The sequence below is a fragment of the Saccoglossus kowalevskii genome, chromosome 16, assembly GCF_978046115.1.
Source record: "Saccoglossus kowalevskii chromosome 16, keSacKowa6.1, whole genome shotgun sequence".
In the NCBI taxonomy this organism is placed as follows: domain Eukaryota; kingdom Metazoa; phylum Hemichordata; class Enteropneusta; family Harrimaniidae; genus Saccoglossus; species Saccoglossus kowalevskii.
Window position 1 is genome coordinate 25302308 of NC_140656.1, and position 20610 is coordinate 25322917.

General features: G+C 37.2%; 2 protein-coding genes across 2 annotated transcripts; one reads left to right on the forward strand and one right to left on the reverse strand.

The window, feature by feature from the left end:
• Positions 1-1379: 1379 nt before the first annotated feature.
• Positions 1380-1889, reverse strand: LOC146733792 (uncharacterized). The gene has a single exon (XM_085490956.1). The coding sequence runs from the start codon at positions 1887-1889 to the stop codon at positions 1380-1382; it is 510 nt and encodes a 169-aa protein (XP_085347082.1).
• A 5774-nt stretch (positions 1890-7663) lies between these two features.
• LOC100376846 (uncharacterized) lies at positions 7664-20390 on the forward strand. Its single transcript, XM_006825246.3, has 6 exons — positions 7664-8064; positions 9386-9679; positions 10975-11265; positions 16477-16568; positions 16926-17301; positions 17613-20390. Exons 1-6 carry the CDS (start codon positions 7746-7748, stop codon positions 17921-17923), a joined length of 1683 nt encoding a protein of 560 aa, XP_006825309.2. The 5' UTR covers positions 7664-7745; the 3' UTR covers positions 17924-20390.
• The last annotated feature ends 220 nt before the right edge of the window (positions 20391-20610 follow it).

The window sequence follows — 20610 nt, forward strand, 5'->3', positions numbered from 1 at the left end:
CATTGCGTCCAGAACATCAGAAAACGCTGTCTGAGGCTTTCGCTGCTGCCTCGGAGAACCCAGAAAGAGAGACTCTGAGACGAAGAGCCAGAAATGATTCCAAGGCTGATGTAACTGATTTATCCATTGGTGACTAGGCATGTGATAGGAAGAAACCACACCTTTCTTCAAGTAAACTGAAATAGACATAGGTCCTCTCACTAACCAGGGAGGTAGGCCGACTTCTACTGAACCAGATCATATCAAATTTTTGACTGAACCTACTGCCGATGACCAATCTGTACAAAATGATGAACCTGCACCACCAAGACGCTCAACCAGGACCACTGCACGGTTACATTCAAATCCATTTCATTTACCAAAGTCTGTAGTTAGTGAATCTACATTTGGTACAATCATAGTTACTTATCATCCAGATGCACAAAAGTTAACTCGTATTTAGGGGCCTTTTAAAAGTGTTCTATGTTTGGTTGTTGGGACACAAAGTGTGTGAGGGCTCAATACTCTCCACGCATGTGTCTTCATTCGTTTTTCGCCATACCTACAGATTTTAGAAGATTATACAAGATTTCATCCACTGTATAAGATTTGTTATCTTTGTTGAATTTGTAAGATTAGATTTTGTTGTATGTTGTGTTCGTATTTTTGACGAGGTTTTAACTTCTGTGTCCATTTTTGTATTTCGTGTATTGAGCAGACAACTGTATTTATGATCACAAATTTCTCGTTTCAGTATTTTGTGCTTTATTGCTTACAAAAGATTGAGTTGATTGCTCATAGCGATATAGTGTGTGATATTTCACTCGACATTTTGCAAATTGTCAAGACATATTTTTACTTATTTCATTTTATGCACCGTTTACCTGTAAAAGTAATACTCACTGAGATCCTTACACTCTCTCTTAATTCTTGTTGCTCCCACTGGAACATAAGATTAACACAAGATCCCTCCACCCAACACAGTTTTTAGCCTTGGTTTGTGCCTCTCCCCATGTTAAACCCATTTCCCTGAGTTCTTGCTCAATGGTTCTCCACCAGGTGTTCTTCGGCCTGCCCCTTGGTCATTTTTTTTGTGGTGTTTAGCGGAGAGCTATATCTTGGTGCTGTGTGAATCGGGCATTCTGAGAACATGCCCAAGCCATCTGAGTCTTCTTAGCAATGATGTAGGTGGCTCCAGTTCTTTTGAGTAGGTCCAAGGTGGATATTCGACAGGGCCATAAAACTTTGCAGATGCGTCTGAGGCAGTTATGGTGAAAACTTGATAGCTTTTTCATGTCAACCTTGGTGACCCTCCAGCTTTCGCTCCCCTACAGTAAAATGGATTGTACATTGCTGTTATAAATTTTGACTTTAGTGCTGATGTTATACTGACGGGATTTCTATATGGGCCACAACTTTTGAAAGGCAGATTTTGCTTTGGCTAGTCTGCTTTTATTGTCCTTTTGTGTGGGGTCCTCATTGCTTACGACTAGGTAGGTAAATTGGTCCACCTGCTCAATTTCTGCTCCATCAATAACCAGTCTACTGTTGCATGTGGTGTTGAGCCTCATTTCCTTCTTCTTTGTGTTAATTTGGAGCTCAATTTGTTTGGCATAGTAGCTGAATTGTCTGGTCTTCTCCTGCATTTGATCTTGCTTAGATGACAGGAGCGTGATGTCATCTGCGAAGTCCAGATCTTCTAAGACTAAGAACATAGACCAGGTGATCCCTCTCCTACGATCGCTGGTGGTCTTATTCATCACCCAGTCAATGACTACCAAAAATAAGACAGGTGAGATTATGCAGCCTTGTCTTACACCAGCATGAACTGCAAACCAGTTAGTTGCTTTGTTGTTTATTAGAACTGCACACTCAAATTCTGTGTAGAAGCATTCAATGAGGAAAACCATCCTGTCTGGTACTCCATATGATCCAAGGATTGCCCATAGCGTGTCTCAATGAATGCTATCAAAAGCATTTTTGAAATCTATAAAGTTTATGTATAGAGATGATTTCCACTCTATACACTGCCCAATGATGTTTCTGAGAGCAAATATCTGATCTGCGCATCCTCTTCCTTACCGAAATCCCGCCTGTTCTTGCCTCAAAGTCAGGTCAAGTGTTTTGTTGATTATATTCAGGAGGATTCTGCAGAAAAGTTTGCTTGGGATTGAGAGTAAGGTAATCCCTCTCCAGTTATCACAGTTCCCAAGGTCACCTTTCCTAGGTAATTTTACAATCAATCCTTTTGCCCAGTCACTTGGGATCTTGGTTTATTTCCAGATGTGATTGGACAGGGTGTATAATTCATTGCTAGCTGTTTCAATATCTACTTTCAGGAGCCCGGCTGAAATTCCATCTATGCCTGTCGCTTTGCCTGTTTTCATGGCTTTTATTGCTGCAACTACTTCATCTTTACATGAAGGATCTGTGTTTATTTCAAGAGCATCATATTGTGGACAGCCTTCAAATGCAACTAGTGGCTCTGGCCTGTTCAATACCTCTTTAAAGTGTTCTACCCAGCGTGCTGCCTGCTCCTTCTCAATTGTGATGGTGTGTCCATGCTGGTCTTTCACCAGTGGTGTTTGCTTGTGTTGACCACTCAGTTCTTTTGTGATCTTATAGACCGTATTGAGATCTCCTCTTGTTGCAGCTTTTTCTGCCTCTTCAGCCCTACCTTCCAAGTAGGTTCTTTTGTCTTTTTAGCTGATCTTTTCACTTCCTTATCCTTCAGCATGTAGTCTCTCTGTGTTTGCTCTCTTACTCGAGATGACTTAGTACTAAGCACCTTCTCCTTGAGTTTTCCACTTTCCTCTACTGCCTTCCATGTGCTTGTTGTTAACCATTATTTATAATCTCTCTTGCGGAATCCAATGGGTTTTTTTGCTAATCTCAAGGTACATCTCTTTGATGGCATCCCATTTTTTCTAGATGAAGTTCTCAGCATCTGAATCTAAGTCTTCTAAAGCAGCAAATCTATTACTCAGCTCAAGTATAAACTTCTTCTGGACTTTTGGTTCTCTCAGTCGCTTGACATCGAAGGTCCTCCTTTCCGACTTATCATCCTTATCAGCCTTCCGGAGCTTTAACCTTAGCTTTGCCACAATGAGCTTGTGGTCGCTGTTCACATCAGCCCCTTGGTATGCTCTGGTATCCATGAGGGACCTTCTCCATTTACCATTAATGATGATGTGATCTATCTGGTTTTTATCTCTGTCATTAGGGGAATTCCAGGTTACCTTGTGTGTTTCAGATCTGATAGTGTGAGGCTAGAAATCGTGAATTGTGTAGATAGAAATCGTCCTTGTTGTGTTCTGTTGGGGTAAGTAATATACATTTATAGTACATGAGCCTGTTTAAATTGCCTGAATTATTATGTAATACAACAAATCTTTGCAAATATTTCTTCTTGTAGTGTATACAAAACGCCAAATTCTGTTATCGGTTGGCTTAATAAAACCCCAGCGAATCGTATTTTTGTGAAAGACTGGTATTTTTGCCCTAATTTGTAGGAATCTGAAAAACGCGTTTCACAACTTATCTCTTTAGTTTTATGCTGCCTTCAAGATGGCGGCCCCCCATATACAATGTAGTACATATCGTATTTATTGTATTATCACGTGATAAAGGGTACCGGTACAATGTTTTTTGTGTGGTAATTCACTCATCTCTAGCCATGGTCTAATGTATTCGAGTAGCGTTCATTTTTGCGTCCAACAGACAAAGTATGGCTAGCTACTTATAGTACTGGTATTTGGAAAAATAATACAAGCGCGGGTAACCCGAATCTCTGGTCCCTGGCCAATGGCCCCGGCCAAATTGAATGGCCCCCAGGCCAAATTAAATGACCCCTGGCCAATGTTTTTCTCACATTTGTTTATATATTTAATTGGTCGACAAGTTACCATGACTCGACAGTACTATAGAGACATTTCGCGATGGGCGTCTTCCGTGGTCAGTAAAATTTACGAAAATTTGTGTTCACTATTATATAAACTGGCTTGGCAGTTCCCACCACCAAATAGACAATGTCACAGCCTTTCGGCCACTTTTCCAACAAATCCAAAATCACTCGATAATTTCGTTTACTTTACATTTGTACTATGATTACATTTGAAGTTTTGATAATTTTAATGCATACTTGTACACCAACAAAAATACCTCCAGGATAAGAGAATGTAGTATATAGCCTTGACAAAGCATTATTTTTGCATTTTTTTCGATCTGTGTAATTTTATGTGGAAATCCTAATAAGATTTAATGTACAGTTCACACCTGACAGTTTTGCAATATTAGAGGCTGTGAACTTGTCCATGGAGGCTGCAAACTGCAATTTTTTTTTTTATAAAGATTGTGTTTACTGACATTTATTTTGTATTTTTTTCTTACTGGTGTGACTACAGTGACTATTTAGTGTACTCGGCAGTATGGTTGTTGTTGTTGTTGTTGTCAGTTTTTTTTTGTGTTTTTGGAGTTTTGTACAAAAATCAACAACGGTTAAATAGGTATATTATTTCCAATTTGCAGTATATCATAGACAGTACTTGTATACTTTGTTCTCCAGCATAAATATCAGGTTGTTCGGGAGCATGAGATTGTAATTCATTAATGTTGTACGATGACGCTTTCTCAGATGCCTTCAGATTCCCATGTTTATTGTATTGTATTGTATATTTTGTTTCACCATAAAGTAAATACAATAGGGTACTTGCTAAATACATAATACTTTGTCATTATAGTGTGGAACATGATAAATAGCTCAAAAAGAGCTAATGAAACATCGTGTCCCTACCCTAATTATAAACTAGTCAAATTATCAGAAATATGCTTACAAATATTCAAATGTAATGTATATAAGAATACTTAAAACTGATCAAAAATATGTCATAAAAGTCAAGAGAGTGACAATTGTTACATAAGTCAATACTGGGTTATTTATTACAGAGATACTTTTAAGACCTTGTTTAAATATGTATCGAGAGGTAATATTTTTTAATGACACTGGCAATGAGTTCCAGAATAAGGTACTACTATAAATTACACTGTGTTGACTTTGAGTTAAACGTTTTTTTTTTTTTTTTTTAAAGTTTGCTTTTCCTACAGATCTTGTACTGTGTGAGTGCTGAATAACCTGAATTGGGTCAAAATAATGTAGCACACATCTCGCATGATTATTATTTTTTCAGATAAAAATTTACATTCTTGTTTGTAATTTACAAAAAGCATATATATTTAATATACCTATGTTTTTAAAGAGTGGTTTGGAATGATCATAAAAGTTTGACCAATTAATTAGCCTCACAGCTCCGTTTTGTAGAATAAATAGTGGCTTAAGGGTTGTTTCGTAAGTATGGCCCCAAACGTCCATGCAGTATGACAAATTTGGTAAAATAAGTGATAATATATCATTACTAAGATTGATTTAGGAACACAGTGTCTCAATTTTGAAAAAAATACCCACAATGGGAGTTATCGTTTTAATTAATTTCTGAGTATGAAATTTCCAGGAGAGACTAGAATCAAGAAGAACGCCAAAATAACTAAAAGACTCGACCTGACTCAAAGAAATATAATTAATTTTTAAACTGTTTGTGATTTTTACTTCTCTCCTATTTGTTTTGAAAATGGAGAAACTAGTTTTATCTGCATTAATAGTAAGTTTGTTTGACTTGCACCATAATATAACTTTATTAAATTCACCTTGAATGTCAGACAATTTAATTTGACAAGAATTAATGAACATGCTTGTATCATCCACAAATAGTTTAAAGCTAAAGACGTCAGTAGAATTACAAATGTCGTTAATGTACAGCAAGAACAGTAAAGGGCCTAAATTTGAGCCTTGGGGAACACCACATTTAATTTCAAGCTTTTCTGAAACTGTATTGTTAATTTTAACATATTGTTTCCTGTTTGACAAGTAACTTTTGAACCAATCATGTGCCACCCCTCTAAATCCATAAGACTTCATTTTTTTTAAGTAAAATATCATGGGCAACAGTGTCAAATGCTTTTTTTAAATCAATAAAAATACCAAACCCAATATATCTTTTATCTAAATGGTTGTTGATGTCAGTTACAAGATTAAGTAAAGCCAGTTTTGTACGTCGTTTTTTTGCGAAATCCGAACTGTAAGTCTGACAAAATATCAAATTTATCAATAAAAGACATAATCTGTTTATTGACAACACTTTCAAGGATTTTACTGAAAACCGGAAGTATCAAAATTGGTCTGTAGTTGCCTAAATCTTCTGTTGAGTCTTTTTTATACACAGGAGTTACTCTAGCAATTTTAAGAAAATTCGGGAATATTCTGTGCTTAAAGGAGTTATTTATGATATGGGTAAGTGGGCGACAGATGTACAAGGAAGAATCAATCACAAGTCTTGGGTGAACATTGTCATAGCCACATGATTTCTTTAAATTTAGTTTGTGAATTTCTCTCAAAATGTCAAGCTCACCGACAGGATGAAAATAAAAGCAATTACTAGTTTGAATTGGAAGAAATGAGGCAAAGTCTACATTTGAATTTATTTGTGCTGCAAGTTTAGGCCCTATTTTTGTGAAAAAAGTATTAAATTCATTAGCTATTTCCTTGTCTGTAGTTGCGCAATTTCCAATATTTCCTTCTAATTGACTTCTCAATTTCCGGGGGTTTTGAGAATGTTACAATTTTTGTTCACAACTTCATTAATAGATTGCCACGTTTTGCTGATGTTTCCCCTGTTTTCTAAAAAAACGCTTGTAGTAATACATTTTTTAGCCTTTCTGATGACAGTAGTTAGCATATTGCGACAATGTCTATATTTGCTTTTAAAATTTTCTTTTCCTGGATATTTGCACATTTTTGGATAAAGTTTATGTTTTGTTTTTACCTATTTCAGAATACCACTAGACAACCATGGCTTACCCAATGGTTTTCCGTGTGCCATTTTTTTCCTTAAAGCGAACCTAAATGCGGCCTTAATTTATAGTTGTGTATATTCTAAACTGTATTCGAAATAATATTGCAGTGGTTTAATTTTGTTTTAATTATAACTGCAGCTTGGATAGGCATTTGAAGTGCTTGCAATTAAACACCATGGAGGCCATTCATGGAGGGGAATAAATAACGAACGAACATATTTAACATCCGGGTACTTTTCAAAGCTATGACGTACATAGGTACATGCCTAACACAAATACTGCTAAAAAATATTTATAAATGTTGACTATGTCCAGGCCTGTTTACTTACTTGTTGTTAGTGTCTGACTGGTATATACAAAATACGACCAAGTAAACGTCAGAATATTAAAAAAAGAAACCTAAAAATCAGTTAGTTTTTCGTCAGACTAGAAAAAGTATTTCCGCTCAAACTTGAAATTTTAAGCGGGGGGGGGGGGGGGGGTCCGTCACCTGCGCACGCCCGGGAATTGAGTTCCAGGCGACGATAACAACACACGCTAAAAACGCAAATGATGCTTATGGGTAGACGCTTGTTTGTAAACAATGACCCGCTATGACATCTGACGCATGCGCAGGCGACGACCCTCCTGCTTTAAGACCAGTCTTGTTGAACTCTAACCGTACGTAGCACAGCGTCCATAAAGATTGGCCAACTTACTGCGCGTGTGCAAATAAACACGGAAACTCGGGTCACTAACCGACTATGTCCTAGTTAAGTAGTTGTTTTGGGAAAAAATCTCACCGACAGGCGACGGTACATTTCCTCGGATACTGCAACGACAACATAATTTCAACACGACACAGGCCCCCGATATTTACAATGTTATCTAGTCTATTCTCGGCGACTACAGGAACACCTACGGCACCGGTGAATGACAAAGTCGTCGTCAAAGTCCGATACGCACACGGCGGGAAAAACGCTTTACCGATACAATGCCACACATCGGAAACAGTTATGGAACTTGCAAAGAGGCTTAAACAGAATGCTGATTTGTTTGGACTCGAGAGCCAGGACGTGCGATTGGATGACCTAGATTTGTTCCTTGTGTGTAAGGACGGCAAGCAGCGATTGGAGCTCAACCAGGATATTACCTGTGTTGGGGAACTTGAAATTGAATTTGATAACCACCCTGTTATTTGTAAGTATATAGTGGTATTGCCCTTATGACATGTCCATGTATTTGGTGTTATTGTCTATGCTACTTGGTGCGAGCATGGAGGTAGAATCTCTTTTCTACCTCCATGGTGCGAGCTAGCTGCTGCAACTACCAAATTTCCATTATACTTAGCGTCACCACGTGACTCATTAAGACACCATTCACTAACAACTCGCTGGAGAGGCCGTTTTCGGAAATGGCCGCCGAAATGAATAACGTTGAGCGCCAGGGAGTCACGTGACTTGTTTTGCCCCGAAATATATCTAATTCCTACCACCCGCCATCGCATTCACTGTTTTATAAAACTTGGTTACATAGGCTAGGTAAACAGTGCATGCGATGACACTGAAGAACGTTATTTTTTGGAGGGGGTGAATAAATCGCTCTTCTGCTCTAAGCGAACTCGGAAACTACTTTCAGATAGGTTCTATAAATGTTTATGCTATTCGAAATATTCACAATAGATAATGGAATACAAACATTGGAACTAGCAAACAGGCTGTTTACCTTTTGGTCAAGTCAGTGCTACTTTGTGCTTCTAGCAAGTAAGCTGTTAGCAAGTATGATCAAATCATTTATCGTTGACCAACGACTATGCATTATCTCTGAAAACATTCTTCAATTATTTTTTTTAAAACGGGAGTTCACGGACAAGCATGTGATTGTTTGTTCAGTTTTGATCAAAATCCTTTACAGGTTACACAGTTCACAAATCAGATCTGTGCAATAGTAATACTTTTAGGGATTTATTCAAAAAACTAGAACACATTTATCGGGATAAATTGCCAAAAATAAAGCGCCATTGTCATTGTTCAATTTTAAAATAGATGGGTTTACCCACTGACTAGGACAAAACTAGTTTAAATGGTACACTGACTATTGTGTGTTCCAAATACAATGGTTTCATGGATTAGGAAAAACAGTAGACACGGCGACGGATGAGAACGGTACACTATTTGAGGGGCGACACAAAATCTCGTGCTTTTCTCGCTCTCGACGACCATTTATGTCTATGGTCCATTGAAAGCAAGAACCATAAAACCAACGACAAATTGTGGGAGGGTCGTCACCTGCGCACGCGCGGGAATTGAGTCCCAGGCGACGAAAATAACACACGCTAAAAACGCAAAGGCTCATAGGTAGACGCTTGTTTGTATTTGTAAACAATGACACGCTAGGGCCATCTGACGCATGCGCAGGTGACGACTCCCCCGCTTTAATAAAATGATATAATTTATTCCCTAAAAATCGTCAGGATTTGTTTTGTTTCATTTGTTTAGTTTACATCTCCCATATTTTATAGATGACGATATCCTGATTAAGTATCACACATCCATCAACCCTGTGCGCATCTCTTGTAATCTGGATGCTAAAGTTTTTGATCTGGGCGATTTGATTATAAAAGAGGTAGAGAGATTCAAGCTATCGAAGAGTGACGCTGTCTTGTTGGACACACCGGGCAATGAAATTCAAATACTGCAATCACATAGCGACGGAAACGTGCAACCTGTTGATCCCACAAGGTGTTTATCGGACTTTAAAGATCAGACGTTACTATTTCGTGTTTTGACAAAGAGGGAAAAAGAACGAGGAAATCGTAAGTAGTATGTTTTCCTATCAATCCTATGTTTAAAGCAACACGTTCGCATTGCAGCGCCAAGCAAGGTATTGTATACGCCTATACGTCGCGTATAACTCATACGGTATACGACGACTGAGGAGTTTTAAAGGGCGGTAGTCTCGCACCACGCATGTGCGAGATATATGGGTCTCATATAAACAAAGATGGCGACTTTGACTTTTGTGAAGATTAACAAACTGAGACGTAACCAAGATTTAAATAGATTTTTTAGGTGATTGGAAAGTATCCAAAGAGTCACCGGCGGTAATTAGTGCAACTTGAAGCCATGGCCAGGTCAAACTCTATACTTGTGATTTGCATTAGAAAAGCGCATTGGAATGTGGAAAAATGAATAGTTATCGACACATGCGCAGCGCAACGACTGCCGCCCTTTAAAATGTTGAACAAGTCAAAACCCTGAGTATTTGAAGGAAACCTTAAATAGTTCCTTTTACAGTCTGCATTTTCCTTTTTAAGATTGGAAAAAAAGATGAAAAAAATGAAAATTGAATAAATTTTTGTCTGTTGGCTTCAAAATTGAGGTTCATTTCCAGAAATATTGAAGAATATAAGAAACAAAGTGCAGACAAATTTGGGCAAGTAAGTCTGGTCGTGAAAAGGTTAAAGTGCGGTAGTCGTCACGCAGCGCATGCTCGAATTTCATGTAAATAAACAATGTATTTTACACGCCTTGTATACGTCGCTATGAGTCTCATATCGAAGAGGACGCGGCGCGACGACTGCCGCCCTTTAATGGCGAGCGCAAAATTGTGCGGCGCCATTTTGTTTGTTCGTATTCGTATGTGTGTGTTTGCTACACTTAGCATGATGTCATATGATCTTACCATGACATACACGCATGTATTTGTATCTGCCTACCCCATCATGACATATTCTCACAGTCGGAGCTACGTTAAGATACCCCAAACGTTGCAATGAAGACAATGAATTTTCGGATGTTATACTTGTTTTAGAGCAACACAAATGATCAAGGCACTTACGTTTACCATACTTTAACACACTCATGACGTATGTGTAAGTATTGTAACAGAAAATATCCATGTTATCTGCTTTCTGTTCTTAAAGCGGGAGGGTCGTCACCTGCGCACACGCAACAATTGAGTCCCAAGCGATGATAAAAACGCAAAGGCTCATGGGTAGACGCTTGTTTGCAAACAATGACACGCTATGGTCGTCTAACGTATGCGAAGGTGCACTCCCCCGCTTTAAATCGAAAATGAAATCATCTAAAAGTGCTTATGTTTGCTTAGGTGTCAAAGTTACCGTGCGATACTTACAATCCGACATAACCACCGTCATGTCATATTGGGAAAACGATCAAGTGACTGACTTGCTTGATGATATTAAAGAGAGAGTCTCAAGTTTTGAAGTAACAGACAGCGTGGCTAGGGATGTCCATGACCCAAGGAATAGCGTGCAAGTTTCTACATGGCCTGTAGAGGGCCACCCGCGTATTCTGGGTCATGATGAACTAATGACAAAGTTCGACGGAATGACATTGGTGTGGAGTGTTGAACCAATATTAGATGTACACTCGATTGGTGAGTAATTTAAAAATATTTATTTATTTATACACCCCCTTGTCTGTTCAAATAATTGTAATCATGTCGGGGATGCCCATATTGTAATAAATAATAATAATAATAATCTTTATTGAAACCGTATCCCGGAGTGGGATCTTAGTTGAAAATGCAATGAGGTAATACAAAAAAATAGTAAAAAAAAAACAAAAACAAGACAATTGAAAAGAAGAAAAAAAAAAAATTATTTGGTGGTTGAGGCATCTGGCATTTTAAGATTTTTTCTTGTCGAAATTTGAAACAAGTGTGGATGAATTTTCCTAGTTCAATGATTGTTTTGTCATTTTTACTTTTTAGTATATTTGTAAGTTTTTCGTCATCCGTCCCCAAGTTGCTTATATTGTATTTAATATTGTTGATCATGGTTTCTCGTTCCTTCTTGTATAAATTACAATTGAGAAGAAAATGTTTTTGTTTTCAATTTCCTGTTTGTCACAAACTGGGCAAATTCGGTCCTCCGCTAAAATATCTGCCCCTTTCGATTAGAAGGGTATGAGCACTTATTCTGAGTTTTGTTTTGTCATAGCTGCTCTATGATTTGGATTTTTGATTTGGCGAGATATTTTTCATATGCACATTCTGTTTAAATTGTTTTTGTGGTTTTACCTTTATTGTCATCGTGTAATGTTTCTGTGCTATGTATTTCAAAGGATTGTTCTAGTTTGCACATTACTGTTTCAGTAATTTGTTTGTCATCAAGAGATTTATGGTTTTCCCAAATATTTCCCATATTTAAATTTTCTAAAATTTGTTTTATGTCTGTTACCTAGTTGTCTTTTCCTTTTTTATCAAGATTTATTCCAAGATTGTAAGCTTCATGTACTAGCGAATTTGGGTTAGAATTATTTATTTTGATCCAATATTTGATCATATATTTTAAGCTTGTTGCTAGGAGAGGATATCTTCCCAACTCTAGTAGGCTTGCCAAATTACTTGCTTTGCTATTTACTTTTAGAAGGTATTTGCAGAAATGTATTTGTACTTTTTCCATTGGTGTAGACAGATTTGCCATTAGATGCGATTTGTTGATGTTCTCGCTCGTCCAAATTTCACTGCAGTAAAGCATAATTGGTTTTACAATTGCATCGAACATTTTTAAGTATGTTTTTATTGGAATTAGTTTTTCTGAGAATAGCATTTGTTTCATTTTGAAACATGCCTTCATTGCTCTAGCTCTGAGGTCTTCTTGTGCTCCGATGAATTTACCTGATTTGTGTAGTTTAATGCCGAGGTATGTGTAGGTTCTTGTATTTTCAAGTTCCTTTCCATCAACATAGAATTTTAATTTGTCCTGTGATTTTTTTGACCTACTAAACATGATGATTTGTGACTTAGAGATATTAATATTGAGTTTCCATTTCTGACAGTAAGTTTCAAGAGAATTTATGGCATTTAACTCATTTTGCTATATAATAAACCTTAGCACAAATTACAGAAGAGACAGAATGGAACATTATCGGGTTGCGTAGAAACAAGTCATGTATCTCTATTCTCAACAAAATCGATGCAAACATGTTATGTCTTAGGTTTATCAAACTAATGGTTGAATGTAATCTGTTGAATTACTCTAAAAGTATTGGAATTGCTACCATCTGACCACAAATGCCGTTTTTTTATACGCCATCGTTAAATTCGTTCAAAATTGTTAGCAGTAAAAACTTTGAAAAAGCTTCAAAAATGCATCGGCGTTTCTATACTTTATATATGCTTGCAGGCCTCTTCCAGTCATATTCTATAGAGTAATCCGACGAGCGCTTCTGGAAAGTGCGGCCTCATACGCCGTCGCCATTACTGGGGGGCTTATACCACTCACAGTCATGATGGCGTCCCATAACAAATTACGTAAAAATAATAATATTTATTAATTACATGCGAACTCGTACTATTGTCACCACTACAAACTCACCTACAAATATTTAATACGTATTTCCAACGATTATTTTCTTGGATATTTGGAAAGACGATGTTAGAGACTGGCTAACATGTGGGGCCGAATGATCAACGGAAGGAGGCCAACCTATAGGACTGTACTCAGGGCTAGAGACTGGCCAAAGCTGGAAATTCAGACTTTGTGTAGAAATTGTTGTAAAACATGATTTTGTTTCGTTTGTGTGTGTCCAAATCGCTACTTGCACGTACAGAGTTAAGCTGTTTTCCAAAACGATCAATGGAGAACAGACGTAGGATTATTCTCGTTAGTAACTGGGCAGTCCCCTACCAACACGGTCGGTGTACAGAATCGTAGGTTGTTGTTCATATGGTACTATTTAATTTTTGTTGTAGAGACTTACTAGGGTTAGTGGATAGTCATTCTTTGTAGAAAATGATGGGCATTGATCGCCAAGAAGATCATTGTAACTACACTGATGAACACTCGTAAAATAACATGGCAGCACAAGCAATTTCATAACTATTCAAAATATTTAGGCATTTGAATGTTAATAATAAATGCTGATGTAGAAAAAATAAATAAAAACTGAAACTCTGCCCTTTGGACATCTCAGAGAAAGCTACGTATCACAAGTAGTGCAGCTGCAAGCGTCCTAAAGAAACTGAACACCGATCCCGCAAAATGGATTCGCAACCATGTTCACCCACGCTTCACAGGTAGCAACAACCGCAGCCAGTATTTACTATACCCAGGTGGAAATTGCAATGTTTTGCTCAGGAAGAACAAGGTGCAAGTTTCTTGTTTGGGGTCCTAATGACTATGCGATTGCTGATGTTTCACTAGATTTACCATGCGCTGAGATATAAAAGCACACCATGTTGATAACTTGTGATAAATTAACTAAAAACCGCTATACAAAAGTTTCAATCTGAGCCCTGAAAAATACATTAAGGGACAAGGTCTTGACATCATGTACAGTAATTATAAACACTGACTCAGCATGCAACTCAACATGTTATTATTTCTATTAATAAGAAATAAATAAAAAAATGATACAAAACTGTGAGAACTATTCAAAGTTTACTTGTAGTAACAAATTAACTAATTTGGTAAACACAAAGGCTGCTTTGATCAAGGAAGGCATGTTAAAGCACTGTCACTTAAATTGAAGGGTAAAATTTGGCAACATCAATGCACGTGCGCTGAGATGATGTTGTGCATCTCGTTAACAAGCCCTGAAGGTACCAGTACGACTGCTCTAGTGAACATTTAGCACAAACTTCAATGCATTGATTTTGTCCAATTTCACAATTATAGACTCAACTTTACAATTTATGATCTTAACTTATGATATTAACGCGGTGAAAGCATGAGAACTCAACATGGTGCTTTACATTGTACATGTATTTTACTGGTGTATTTAATACTGTCTACCAATTTCATGGACAAAGTAAACTACCAGTTTGTGAAAATGCACAGACTCATTTTTTCACATTCATATTATTTATATCAAGCTTTGATATGAATGTAAACAAAAGAGCCTGTGCATTATATCAAACAGTTGACTTGCAAAATTACAATGAGAAATCAAAATCTAAATGTTGCATTATTGCAAGTGATCCACTTTTGGGGAACTATTGAAATAAATTCAAAACGTGGAAAATTACAAATTTATTTTTCCCTTTTTCTATTCTTCATATTGAAATCAATTTCTTCTTGAACATGAAGGGTCCAACACAGTGTTACTTCAAATCTTTCAGTCGTAATCACATTGAATGCAACATCACGAATCACATTTACATTAACAAGTTTGTTTACAAACAAACGAGAATAACTAGAAGCTGCCTCCACATATTTTCGTAAGATACTCCCTGTGTTGCATTATTCTTCAATACTCATACTGCTATTACGAGTACAACACAAACGATGTGAATTGGCGAAATTGGCTTTGTTTACATTTTTGTGAAACGGGAGCTTTTCATTTGTATCACTAGATGCGACGAAGTTTCCATTACTAAACATTCATTTTACTGCTATAAATCGTTCTTTCTTTTGTATAATCGGCTTCCATTTCATCAGAAGCTTGGCAGACTCTGTTTTTTTTCGTTTGGAGACCGGTGCATTTGGTAAGGTTGCCTCCCGGGGAGGGGGGTTACTCACATTAAAGTGCTATATGTATATGTGCCGCCAAAAGGGGTCCCAAATTTACCACTTCTGTCTGAAAAAGGGTATGTTATTTTACCCTGTCTGTATCTTTTTGTCATTATTTCTGTGTGAAAAAAGGACCATATTTTCCAAAGACTGTCTCTAGAGCTTGAGTGATCCAAAAATCAGGAAAATTAAGCTGATTTTTTCTTTCTGTAACTTCATTTCGGTCGTCAACTTTTTTTATATCCCCGGGAGTCCATCTAGGTAAATAAAAATAGCTGACCACCCACCCCCATTTCCCGGAATAAATAAACCTGAAACGGATATAGATCCTCTGATTCGCTATTTACCATTTATGCGTACTGTCTGGAAAGGGGTGTCAAATATCCACAGTTTGTCTGAAAAGGGGTAAGCAATTTGAGTTTATTTCTTTCTGATAAGGGGTAGGTGTTTCAAACAACCAGCTACACACCTCTGTCAGTATTTTTGCAAGTACCCCCCTCCCGGGGGTTGCCTGCATTCGCACTCAACATGTGTCTTTGGTGAATGGATTTGGCACGTAGTTTGTTTCCATTTTTTAAAGTTTTTTATTGCTGTTCGTGCATCCTAGAAACTTACAGTTTTTTTCTGACCCTCCCATGATCATAAAAACATTGAAACTATAACACTAGTTAAAATTATGGTATAAAATTTTGATCAAAACCACATTACACTGACAAAAAATTTCCACTTGATTATCGATTCACGCTGCCCCCGGTAATGGCGGCCGTGAGCGCGCCGCCTACGGCGAAGGGGTAATTCATCTGCTTCTCGGATTCGTCTATATCTCGTCTTTTGTACGGGATTAAGTCAGGGGTAGCCTAACTCAATGCGGAAGTGACGTCGCGGCTAGGTATAACTTTATCAATGGAAACAATATTATAACGTATAACGTTCTCGCTAAAAATAGACAACTGCTTATTTTGTGTGCCATTTTCATGGACTTTTTACCCTCTCAAAAGTAAAATACACTACTATAATTTAGTACGGAAAATCATATATTAAAAAAACATACATAATTAGTAAACAGGTATACAGGTAGCAGTAACATTTTCGAACTAAATAAATAAAATATGAGTGTTGGTATTTTACAGATGAAATTCGTCGATTGTGTAATGGTCAGAACATTGCTTTCTTTGGTGCTGTGGGACATGGCAAGTCGTCCAGTATTAATACCCTGGCAGAGGTACAGTAGTTTCTCACATTGTTATAGCTGAAGAGAAAACACATTATTTTTCATATGTTATCACATACCCTACGCAGTTTTAGAGAAATTCGAAACACACTGGTGTACTATAAGTCATTGAACAATTATATCAGGTGCCTTGTGGATTCAAACGTCGGGAAGTTACAGTGGTTTAAAGATAAGATAAGATAAGATAAGAGCCATTTGTTGAATAATTAATAAAACCGGTATTCGTAGTCCGGTGAAATAACCATTATTTTCGCTATCCCCATTTATCCAATATAGCTATTAATACAAACTGTTGCTCTGTTGATCAGTGGGTCCACTGTCATATTAATGAAAAAAAACATATTGCAGGCGTTAGGTCATGGCGAGGTCACTGATACATGGGGTGCATCTGGCAGTGCAGGTACCCTTGTGGTGTCTCCTCACACCATTACGTTTGACCAGTCCTCAACTGTCACACTCGTCGATGTGCCGGGTAGTGGACTACCACGAGTCAATACGCAGCACGGCTCAAACCAACTGAAAGACGTGATCGGATGGATTATGGATGGTAAGTTTCCCCAAAAGACGCCAACTGACTATTGGGAGCGTGGTGGGTTGAGTCCGTGGAAGAGCTACTTTCTGAAGCCTAAAGTCGGTCGAATTGACGCTGTGGTTATTATTATAAAGGCCACTGCCCAGGTGGACAGGATGATTAACATCATTGTTTCCGAATCCAAGAACAGAGGTATGTATATACAAGAGTAATTATGAAGAGATCTGATTTAATATGCTTTAGAATAGTACATCAGTGTTCAAAGCGAGATGTACACACAGATACTTACGTCATCGAACTTAACCAGGGCCAAACAGATGTGATCCCATAGAACTATAACCAGAACCTGAAGTTGTTCGTAATAACATAAAATAACGTAACATAACCTCACCTCACCTCATCTCACAAAAATGATCCACTATAATCGTTCTTATTCACAAATACGTGTCACATTGTTATTACATTGCGTTTGACTAATACATATATCGTTATCTCACATATAGGTAATGGTATTCCTATACATACTATATTAACACACGTCGACCAACTACGGGATAGAGGCGAGATAAAGAAAAAGGTGAAAGAAGTATCACGCTGTATTGGAGTGGAAGAAACGCGTATATATCCACTTTCAAATCGTGTCCGGGGCGGTGACTATCTCGTCGGAAATGACAGAGATACACATGTGTTATGTATGCTGGCCAAGTTATTAAGAACTGCAACACATTTTCAATCAAATGAAAACAGAAGTCCATTCATGAAGCGACGGGCGAATTGGGATTCTTGTAACACCCCTAAACGATTTAAACGATAACACAGCGCAGACCTATCCTAACATGGACGTTATGGTTGAATGTATAACGTTTTCGTGGTATTTTGTATAGTGTTCGTCAGTCATATACAATACGCGCACAACGATCGCGCATATACATAAGGTGTCCCCAAACTACCAAATGAGGAAACAGACGACATATAATTTCATCTGGTAGAAGTTTGTGTTTTTGCAAGTACTAGAATTTGGTGTGAGCAACCTTTCTTTCTGAAATGTACTACTATGTTGAAGGTGGTCGGCTGACCTGAATCTCGATCGTTATTCTTCGTACACGGTCGCGGTCTATCACAATTTAATGATGTACACGAGTGTTACAGCCAATTTACAATCGTTAGTGTGTAATCATGGTACAACCAGGAAACATTTATTAAATTATATTACAAACAGATATTAACAATTTTACCATTTTCAATTGATATAACTACTAATAAAAGAGTTAATACGAATTAAAATAGCGATGATAAGTACATACATCAGCTTGACTGATTAGAGCGTCCCGAATTCGTTACATTGAAAATTATATTGGAAACAGTGCTTTCTAGTAACATGCAATTACTATGACCATGTATAATTCACTTAACCGGCAGAACATGCAATAATAATCAAAACAGCACAATTTAACCCCAAATTACAAAAAAATTGAAAATCACTACATGACTACGAAAAATGTTATCTCCCTTGTTGTTGGGAGCACTCAGGGATAATATTATCTTCCTTGTTGTTTCGACTATTCAGGGATAATACTTTTCTCCATGAACCGGTCATAACCTGAGAGATAATTTTATCCTACTCGCACGATACATAGATCCTTTCTATGAACTTAATACTATTCCACTTGTCCCATGTATTGGACAATATAATCTCACCAGTGGTGGTCAGTACATGGACCATCGAAATAATATTATATCCGTAGGGGTGGCTAATACATAAACCAAATGAGACAATTTTATAAATAAATTAGCTTTGTTATAGGGAAAATCGATACTCAGGACAATTGAGATAAATTATCTTACCCAAAGTAGAGTAATATTTTGAACCAGTAAGATAACAAATGACTGGGCAATACTACACAACAATATATACACTGAACAGCTCTGTAGACTGTGCAATTTGATATTTTCTGTTTATATAGGTAGTTTATATACTAGGTAGGACGCATTTGGGTCTGCATGCATAAGTATTGCCATATATGTAAAAATAGTGAAACATGTCGAAATCGCCAAAAGTACTGCTTCAACAGGAGCGCTTTTCCACATTTTACTACATAGTTTGCCTAGCTATTTCCTTTGGAAAAGTTCCATGCAATTGTGAAATATTAAATTCCTTTTTCAATTGATGCTCCCAATTATCTGCCATGAAACTCTAAACACTGAAGAACTATGGGGTTTTTGTGCGTTGTCGTTCAGAAAACAGAATATTGAATCAAACATACTAAGTGCTCCGACCTTCTCAATAAGCTAATTATATTAAATACATGTATTTATGAAACGTCACACTGTGTTATACACACTCAGCAGAAAAGTATTGTGTAGCGACTTTGTCTACTTTATATTTCAATTTGTGTACATTAGACTGGTGTCCTGCAGTACACTTAATACACTTTTATATATGCAATATATTCTAGAGTTACCATCTAAGCATTACAATAATTAACCTATATCATAGCTTACAATATTACAATCAGTGTTGCAATCACACATTACACTACTACATTTGCATATGACTAGTGTATTCAGATTACACGTGCACAGTGTATACGTGAACCGTGCATCATCTGATTTGTCGTTACATGTATCTGTGCATGTAATTTTAATACTGCTACATGTAAACTGCCTTACTTGATATGAATTTATTATCCCATTATTGTATATTATTGTTTTTATGTTACATTTCATTTAATCACCATTCTGCTTACTTGATGTATTGAATAAAGTATCATGATTATATTTCCATGTGTCTAGATATCGGGCACTGGTACAACTTGATAACTGGTTTCCAGTGAAGGGCTGGGTGAGATATTTCACCGCTTGCTCATAACCTGTTATCATTAGGCTTATACGAAGTACTAGTCTGAAATCGAGTCAGTGATTGGAACTAATTACAGATATAAACTTTGCTGACGGACTGTTATTTCTAACGATTTGATATGGGTAGTCTCCCAATATGGCGGACAATTAATCAAGTATATTATGACGTGTTAAATACTTCGTGTGGCTACATGGGTGGAATATGTGGAGGCCACGCCTCAAGATCTTAAACTTCCATGTAAGATACGGTGTTTTGGAGAGTGAAGTCTTGATGAGTCTCCACGAGGCGACTGAGACTAGAGGTTGACACGAATTTCATCTGTGTGTGTCTTTGCTTGGTTGAAAGGTTTGTGAACGTGACGATCCCGGATATCTGACGTAACGTTAAGAACACGAGAATTAAACCGTCATAATCTATGAAAGACCTTTGCTCACTTTCATCATTTGGTAATCTGGTTGTGCAATACAATCACTTTTATGAATATCAATGAGGTCACATGAGCATTCAGTCATACTCAATTATACAACTCATTATTAGTCTGTATCTACATATTTGTATGGTCACATCGGCTATTACAATACCAGCCACCTTAATGAATATTTATTATTTAACATGACTCCGGTCAATTTTAACCCTTTCTT

Excerpts from the sequence above, each read along its gene's own strand:
- LOC146733792 (XM_085490956.1), bottom strand. The coding sequence starts at position 1,889 with ATGGTTTTCCTCATTGAATGCTTCTACACAGAATTTGAGTGTGCAGTT.
- LOC100376846 (XM_006825246.3), top strand. The coding sequence starts at position 7,746 with ATGTTATCTAGTCTATTCTCGGCGACTACAGGAACACCTACGGCACCG. Across the intron at positions 8,065-9,385 it reads TGATAACCACCCTGTTATTT|ATGACGATATCCTGATTAAG; the intron begins GTAAGTATATAG and ends CATATTTTATAG. Across the intron at positions 9,680-10,974 it reads GGAAAAAGAACGAGGAAATC|GTGTCAAAGTTACCGTGCGA; the intron begins GTAAGTAGTATG and ends ATGTTTGCTTAG.